Raw genomic sequence first — 8,855 nt, forward strand, 5'->3', positions numbered from 1 at the left:
GTCCAGAGCAGTAATGAGGTTTGCCCTGGAATATAATTAACACATTAATCTGCTTTTCTGTTAGTGTTGCTACCAGGGAGGTAGCACTCCTGCAGTAGTTGATCCCGTTCTGCATTAAATGGATAAGGAGTGGTTTATATATCAAAACATTTGACATTTGCTGACTCCCAGTTGTTTTATATTCCAAGGGACAGTTTCTATCCCTGTGAGCACCTGCAGATGAGAAGGGCGGCCTGACCTAGAGCCTTGCAAAGAGAAAATTAGCGATCTTGCAAACGGTGGGCACTTTTTAAGCAGCGTTCTTCTTACTAAAAATCGCCACAGCAATTTGACTTGGTTTTCCTTGCATTGGTCTCTATAAACCAGTTCTGAACATGGATGGAGAAATAGACCCCTTCACTGGTCAAAGTGGGTCACAGTGCAGATTTTTCACTCTGCTCCCGCACTCCCGGAGAATTTTTTTTTGTTTTTTCCCCTGAGTTTGTACCATATGAACACAGGGGTGCTCCAGACCTTACCAATGAACTACTCAACACCAGTAGTAAATAACAGTGACACTCAGCTCCTCAAAGAAACATGCTCTTGGAGGCTAGAGCTGACCATGACCAAGAGTCAATCTAGTTAATGAATGACGTGGAAACAGTCCTAACATTTGCGCCTATAAGAAACTTACCGTGTCCTGAACTGAAGCCATCATAAGTGATTTATCATCTTTGCCTTCCGATGATATTTTTGCAGTCATCCATCAGTATCTGGGGCACTCCCAGACCTGGCTGTCCTCCATCCTTCCACTAACTGTTGTATTTTATGATTTATGGCTCAACAGCTACCTCAAGTGACAAATAGCCTGCAGCACGGAGCGTGAACGCTCTGGTAGGAACTCCAGCCAGTGGAGCCCAGAGCCTGAAGCCAACTCACAATTGCAGTTTCTCTCCAGCTCTTGACAAGTGACAGAGTAGTAAAATTACTGCATGTCCTTAATAGCTCAAGGGGGGTCTCTGTGTCTGTCGTTCAACAGAGGAAGCCAGCAGTGGCAAAAATCTGTTTTATTACGCTGGGAACCAGCGTGGTTGGATCTGGCCGTGCACAGTGTTGCCACAAGACTGGGCTATGTGAGCTGGGATTCTGCTGGGAGCTGGAATTCACAGCAAGGGCTGTGTTAGTTTGAATAGAGGAGGAATTGGGGAGGAATTGTAATGAAATTAGGAATAATCTGGTTAGAGAAAGCAGTTGCTCCATCAGGTTGGATCTGACTTCTCTGTGGGGTTTCATGTGAAAGCCAGCGACATCTTTTGTTCTTTCCTGAACAATGTCAAAGTGCTGTTGAGAGCATATACACACGCTTATGTGATTTTTTTCTGGCATCTGCAGTGACAGTTTATTCTCTGCAGTAAATACACAATGTCCTCCTGCTCCAGCCAGTGTGCTTTCCAGTCACGGTGATGCACGCTTTAGCAAGAATGCTTCAGGATCCTTCAGGCTTTCAGTCTGAGATGTTGCACTTGCTTTAGACCTCTCCCTCCTGGCTTCCCATTGTTATTAATGCTGTCTCTCAAGGAGGACCAGCGTTTCAGGGTCTGTCTGTCTGTCCGCAGGTGGACGAAGACATTGCTCTGCGCTACCAGAAGGTGATGGCTGAGTGGAAAGCCTGCGAGGTCATTGTAAAGCAGCGAGAGAAAGAATCCCATTCTGCCACGCTGGCCAAGTTTTCGTCAGGCAGCAGCATCGACAGCCACGTCCAGAGACTGATTCACAGGGACTCCACCATCAGCAATGATGTAGGTACCCCCACCCCGCCCAGCCGGGGGCACAGGCAGCGCAGGGGGTGGCATTTGCAGGGGTATGGCCCAGGGAAGCACAGCTCTGTCAGCCTGGAGGAACGTGAATCCTGTAAGGGATTTGAAGCTGTGGTGCCTCCGTAATAGAGCTCCGAGCGGGTCTGTGCTTGGGGTCGTGTGTAGCTGCTCTTAAGCAGGATCTACTGAAAGGTTCACCTGCTACTGAAGATCCTTCTCGAGTAGAGGAATAGCTTTGTAGATCTCTTACTTGTAGGTCCTTTATGCAAACCCAGCACAGAGCAAAGGATCACTACTACTAAAGTATATTTTTGATTCTGTCATGTCATGTCACGCCCACATTTGGGAGAATGGATGTCCGTCAGTCTAAGGTAAGATACTAAGCAGCAGAAAGGCAAACTGCATTAACTGCTCTAACCTGAATAACCAAGAAAGGGGCTTCTTTTCACGTTGGATAGGAGAGCTGGGGTGTGTGCCAAAACTGTCTCTGGGCATCCATTCCTTAATGCAGACTTCACACAGTTACCTGGGTGATTTCAGTATGGTAAGATAGAACCTGAAACAGTTCAGCAGAGTTTTTTTTAGCGGAAGAAGTGGTAAAGTGGTTGTGTGCTGAAAAGAATTTGAAGGCTAGTCTTGACTTCAAACAGCAGTAGCTGAACTGGATTGTCAGAGGCCCGAGGAATGTCGGTCCTCCTCAAAGACATGTCACAATGACCAGATGTTTTTCGTGCTGGTGCTGCAGGTAGGGAAGCTTCAGCTTTCCGAGGTATTTCTAATGGAAAATTATGAAAGGGGGAGACGTTGTCGTAGGGGATAGAGATGAGATCATAAATTGGTGTTGTTTTTAGACTTAGAGTCTCAGTATAGAGACTGAATCTTCTCTCCCCTGCCCATCCCCAGGTCTTTATATCTGTAGATGAAGCAGACTCAGCGGAGCAGGACTCGAAAGCTCAGGACGACTCCACTTTCACGGCCGTGGCCACTGATGCGCCGGTGGCTGCCGCCGCTGCCGAGCAGCACCCGGTGGAGTTTGACTCCCCAGACTCCGGGCTGCCGTCCTCGAGGAACTACTCGGTGGCCTCGGGCATCCTGTCCAGCATCGATGACGGGCAGAGTGTCTCCTTTGAAGACGGGGCTGAAGAAGAAGCCAGCACCAACTTGGAAAGGGCTGACCCGGACACACCACATATGCAGAAAGCCAAGGCAGCGGTGCTGCGGTCTCAGGACTCTGCGTCTGAAGAGCAGATGTGTTCCCAGGTGGATTATTTAGTGGATGTCGCTTCTGTCTGCGCTGCATCCTACACAGTAGGTCACAGCATAAGTACCATCACCTCTCAGCACAGCGTTGCTTTTCTGGCAAACACTTGCACTTCTTCAGAGAGGGTGTAATGAGAGACCATCCCCAACTACAACCACAGGTGGTGGGACGGTGACTGAGTTTCGCATTCAGATCTTTTCATCTAGATTTTGAGCCAGATTGGTAATAGGACAGCAAAATAAAAAAGGGTCTTTTTTTGAGTGGGAGTACAAAAAGAATATGCTACAGTTCTAGCAGCTAAAAATTAACGGGGGTTGAGGGGGGTGGGGACTATACACCGCTTGTGAGATTTCAGTGGCCTTTAATTCAAGCTAAACCCCACATTTCATCAAATTTAATCACAACCGAAATCTAGATTCAAGACTCCACCATCTCTGGTAGTGTTGTGGTCAACAGATGAGTTGTTGAGTTTTTGCCTCTTTGTCTAAGTTGTACAACTGGGAATAACCCTTTGGAAACAGGACAGGCTTGGAACACTCATCAGTGCAAGCGTATGCTTTTTACCTGGCAGTTTGGGCAGCAGTCAAGTATTTCAGTGCTCTCAGATGCCCAAAGTACAATTTCTGGTTTGTTGATTCTCAGAGTGAATCTGCACTAAGTCCTGGGAATGCTCCAAACTCAGCAAACCTAACTAAATATTTTCTCTCCTAGATAGAGTTACTGGACACTGTTGCCTTAAATTTGCACAGAATTGATAAAGATGTCCAGAGATGTGATCGGAATTACTGGTATTTTACTGCTGATAACCTGGAGAAACTCCGAAATGTCATGTGCAGGTAATGCAGCTTGTAAACTGAACTGCTTTTCACATTTCTGTTATAATTCATGATCTATAATAATATGAAAATTATAGTACAAATAAAAATTCTCACTGATGCAAGAAGGAGGAAGAGATAGGACCGTAGGTTAGAGAGCCTGGATATGATGGGATGTCCAAGTGTGGGGTGCAGGCTTGAGAAGATGCCTCAAGAGACAGACCCTGTCAGTCACCTCTAGAACAAGGCCCCCAGAATGCTTCCAAAAGGAGTCGTATTTTAGGTGCAAGACAAGTTTTGGAGGCCACCACGCAGATGCTGGTATCTCTTGTGTTTTCTTCTTTCCGCAGTTACGTTTGGGAGCACCTAGAAGTTGGTTATGTTCAAGGCATGTGTGACCTCCTGGCTCCTTTGATGGTCATACTTGACAATGGTAGGAAGAGTTTTCTTTCGGTCTCTTTAGGGAGGCCTTTCTCTAGCAGTGCCCTTTGAGAAGAAGGTGTATGCGTTAGCCAGCGCAGTCGCACAGTTAGCGACACGGAGCGTTCTGCGTTGTCTCTGCAGATCAGCTGGCTTACAGCTGCTTCAGCCACCTGATGAAGAGGATGAGCCAGAACTTCCCCAACGGAGGTGCTATGGACACACACTTTGCCAACATGCGGTCCCTCATCCAAGTGAGTCTTTTTTAATCTTGTTTGAAAGAAGGTGAGGTTGTAGCAGAGGCTCAGGACAAGCTTGATGCGACGGTGAAGGGCAGGAACTCCAGTGACTGGGGTTCTAGTTGCCCAGGACTTCAGAGCTGGGGAGGATGAGAATTGTTTCATGCAGCCCCGAATGGGTTTCCTGCTTCTCAGGGCAGAGCATCTGCTGTCACAATGAAGCGCGTGTGTTAGGGGTCAATTCGTCTTAACTTGCCAAGCAAATCAAACCCCCCCAATGCCTGCCTCCAGTAGGACCAGCCACACAGGGTAATGACTCCCAGTTACGGCTCAGCCCAGCGCTGACTGAAGTCTATGAGAAACAGCAGTAAGATCCAGCCCTCGCTGCTTTCTGGAAGAGAAAACACTGATATTTGTGGCACAAGTTTACATTGGTATTCACATGGGATGCTTGCTGAACGGGGCTTTTTTGGACAGATAGAAGGCCCAGACATTCCCCTCCAGAAAGCACCTGGCACCTGAGCATAAAGAAGGCTGTAGCTGTGCTAAGCAGCTGCTCTGAGTAACCACAGGATCGGGGGGCAGAGAGCAGCGTGGAAGTCTTAACCAGACTCCAACACCTTTGATCTGGGACTACTTTGAGGCAAAGGACTGACGGCTGATGTTTTGCATTTTAGATTTTAGACTCGGAGCTTTTTGAATTGATGCACCAGAATGGAGATTACACTCACTTTTACTTCTGCTATCGCTGGTTCCTGCTTGACTTTAAAAGAGGTAATAATGTCCTCTGCCTGTAGTTTAGAGTTGTGCAAGACTGTGAACAGCCTTGTGGTTCGGTCTAAATGTCTGGATGGCGAGTAGCAGCTGGGCTCGCAGGAGGGTTTGTAGCTAGGAAAGCTAATGCAGCGCTTGGAAATGAACGAGCAGTGGAATGAAGTTAGAGCTTGGAAAGGAGGGTGGTGAATTCCTGGCAATGCGCTTGGAGACAAGTCTCTGCTCAGTGCAAATGCCCTGAGCAGTTTGCTCAAGAAGGTGCTCCTGTGTAAGCTTTGATACCTCCTTTCTACGCCCTTTGCTAACAAGGAGTAGCTCAGGAGCTGTCGTACTCCCAGTGAGGTGCTTTACACGCTGTGGGAGCACCCCAGGACCCCTGCACAAGCCCACCCACCCACCCACCCCTGCTCTAACAGGAGCAGTTGCTTGTCATCGAGACCCCCGTCGTGCTGTTGGGCAAACCCACGGCTCCTTGGGGTTCGAGCCTCCCGGTGCTGCTCCTGCAGCTCGAGCGCCTGCCTGGGGTTGAGTGTGCACCTCCACCCCCACATCCTTTCTTGAGTGCCCTTCAAACCCAGTTCTGTTGCCATACTGGCACAAGTAAGTGACAGGAGTTGGCTGGAGGAGAGGGGGAGAGGAAAAAGAGGAGTCAGCGAGCGCTGTTCCTGTCTGCGTAAGGCCTGTGAGACGTTAGTTAGAGAGGGAGAAATGGTCAATTTGAATAATCAGACGCTCTTGTAATGTTTATTCCCATTCAGAATTGTTGTACGAGGATGTATTTACAGTGTGGGAAGTTATTTGGGCAGCAAAGCACATCTCTTCAGAACATTTTGTCCTTTTCATTGCCTTAGCACTTGTGGAAGTTTATCGAGAGATTATCCGTGATAACAACATGGACTTCACCGATATCATCAAGTTTTTTAACGGTAAGAGACTTTTTTAAGAGAGCTACTTTGCTAAAAAAAGCGAGATTGTTCCTCCTCCCTTACTCAGACTGCCTGCAGTTGTGCAGTGTTCTTGCTGCCCCTGGTCATTGGAAGCTCTGAATCCCGTCCCCCTTCACATAAACGAAGAGCCCAGATTTTCACGTGCTTCCTGAAGCGTCAGGATTTCTTGCCATGCTGGCTCTCTGCCCATGGTTTAACGGGAGGTGCTAAAACGTTGCTTAATACTTTTTGCAAGAGTCTCCCACAGGTTTTAAGATTGCCAGAGTCATTTCCACCTACAGGGCTTGACCCTGCTGAGGCTCAAACATGGAAGCGACCGTTCATGCCAAACCTTCCGTGGCTGGTTGCCGACTGCAGTGGTGCACAAGCGCTGGCTGACATCGACTGCCAGAGTGAAACGTGGTCTGCCAAACCAAGCCAGGGCTCTCCCTGGCTCCAGAACCCAAGTTAGTCCTGAAGAAGTGCCCCCTGAGCTCAGCTTTTCCTCTCACTGATGCCAGGAGGGCGGCTCCAGGCACGTGTGGGTACAGCCCCCCCTGCCCCTGGTGGGGTTTCTGCAGCAAGAGAACTGCCACCAGACAGAAGGATTGGAGCTCGGCGCCGGGACCTACAGCACTAAGGGATTCAGCCACTTACTCCATCTCTAATTCAACAAACCTGATCATCTGCTGCAATGCTTTTGGATTGCTGCTAATGTTGCACTAATTAATTAATGCTGATGCTACATTAATATCAATTCTAGGGCTGAAAAGTTCCTGCTGCTGACAGTTAAGAATGTTTCTCTGTGTCTTTTAGAAATGGCAGAGCATCATAATGCCGAGGAAATCCTGAGGATAGCAAGAGACCTTGTCTACAAAGTGCAGACACTGATTGAAAATAAGTGATAACGAGCGGACTGTCGCCACGGGCCTCGCTGTGAGCTGCCGGCTGGAGCTGTTCTTGCACTGTAACTTCAAAAGGGTGTTTTAATTGCATCTTCCATGTAATGTAATAAATATGAAGAGATTTGTAACGGACTTTTAGAAGCAGAACTTTTCCTCCACCAGATAAGGTTTGTGTTTGATAGTCCTTGTTACACTCACTTTGTATTTCTAGACAAAACCTTTTTGCATTCTCTTGTTCCCCTCTCTAGAAGACCATCTGTCTACAGATTTGAGATACAGAAAAGGGGGGATTGGACATACTAGAATATTTCTATTTTGACTTACCACACCTTGAAAGCCGGGGTGCACATTGTGTGCTCTACCAGAACTTTCCGTGGAGGTGAGGCTGGATCCCACAACCCACTCACGTGTTGCGAGCATTGAACTGGGTCCTTGGGGGAGCACGTTCGTGAGCTCACTGTCCATGCCTGGAACGCGGAAGAGAATGTGTACGAGTACCTGTTGCTAAAACATTTGGATTTGTACTTAGCAGAGTATTTGGCAGCAATTAAATAAGGTTATGAGCCTTGAGAATGGCCTTAAACTAAGTAACATGGTTAATACGAGCAGTGAAGATCTGGCAACATCAGCCAAAAAACATCTTTTGTTGTCGAGTCTTCATGGCCTACACATGCCCCAGGCATGCCTGCGTTTCACTGCGCAAACTCACTCTGCAAATACTCCGAGACGACAAGATCTGCCTGACGTGGTTCAGGTTAACGAGTTCAGCACAGAACCAGGTCCCCTGTTGCCAGCAGCAGCGGCCACACGGCGTTTCAGCGTCTCTGTCAGCCAGAGGGAGGGAGGGACCAGGATTTTGCTCCTCGGGTGAGCCAGAGATTTTGTGGATACTCGTGACCTGTGCTCCTAGAAAACCTGAGGACAGCGTAAACACTTGCAACTTGCAGTGTTCCAAAGTATTCCGCCCTTTGCTCTTAGAACCTCGGCGATTTAAAAAAAAAAAAAAAAAAGAAGAAAAAATTTGAATCTGAATTTTTTGTTTGGTTTTTTTTTTTTTTTTTATCCTTCAGAACAGATGGGGTGACACAGCTTTGTTTCCATTGAACCTTGTAGAGGAAACAACTCTGTGTGCTTGTCATAGAATCACCGAATGTGTTGGGCTGGAAGGAACCTTTAAAGGTCATCCAGTCCAACCCCCGTCGTGAGCAGGGACACCTTCCGCTAGCCCAGGCTGCTCAGAGAGTACAGGAATTACATCAGCTCATGGGAACTTGTAAAAATCAGATTTTTAGCAAAGGTGTAGGGATTAAGATTCCTCTGAAGAATCGAATACCAATGAGAAGAACTTACTTTAGAGCAGCTCTGGTGGGGTTTCTGTGCAAGCCGTGGGCACGCCTGTGAGTGCTCCCCTCACAAGCCGAGCGATGCTCGCACAGGGAGAAGGTGGATTTGATTCTAGAACGACCATCTGGGCTTAGATCTTTCTTTACGATCGCAGTCAACTAAAAATGGAAAGTAATAGTCCAAAAAAGGAAAAAATGCACAAAACGCTTCTCAGCTCATCCAGTCAAGCCTTCCCTTAAACTGGCCTCTACAAATTTATTGGGAGGGTACAAAAAAACCCCAACCCCAAACCACGACCCCCCCCCATCGCTGGTGTAGCCGGATGCCTTCGGGGACGAGCCCGTTGTTCTCTGGGCTCACGAGCATCACGGTCAT

The 8,855-nt window shown here is 47.9% G+C and overlaps 1 protein-coding gene across 1 annotated transcript in view; it reads left to right on the forward strand.

The window, feature by feature from the left end:
• The window catches only part of SGSM2 (small G protein signaling modulator 2), a gene marked incomplete at its 5' end in the record, with an annotated part of 40,096 nt that extends 32,960 nt beyond the window's left edge, over positions 1-7,136 (forward strand). Inside the window, 8 exons of the mRNA XM_009870489.1 lie at positions 1,596-1,778; positions 2,700-3,104; positions 3,769-3,893; positions 4,223-4,305; positions 4,437-4,546; positions 5,209-5,305; positions 6,064-6,231; positions 7,048-7,136. Coding sequence (XP_009868791.1) covers positions 1,596-1,778; positions 2,700-3,104; positions 3,769-3,893; positions 4,223-4,305; positions 4,437-4,546; positions 5,209-5,305; positions 6,064-6,231; positions 7,048-7,136 — 1,260 coding nt within the window. The remainder of the gene's footprint in view (positions 1-1,595; positions 1,779-2,699; positions 3,105-3,768; positions 3,894-4,222; positions 4,306-4,436; positions 4,547-5,208; positions 5,306-6,063; positions 6,232-7,047) is intronic.
• Positions 7,137-8,855: the final 1,719 nt, after the last annotated feature.

The sequence above is a fragment of the Apaloderma vittatum genome, unplaced genomic scaffold (genome assembly GCF_000703405.1).
Source record: "Apaloderma vittatum isolate BGI_N311 unplaced genomic scaffold, ASM70340v1 scaffold19445, whole genome shotgun sequence".
In the NCBI taxonomy this organism is placed as follows: domain Eukaryota; kingdom Metazoa; phylum Chordata; class Aves; order Trogoniformes; family Trogonidae; genus Apaloderma; species Apaloderma vittatum.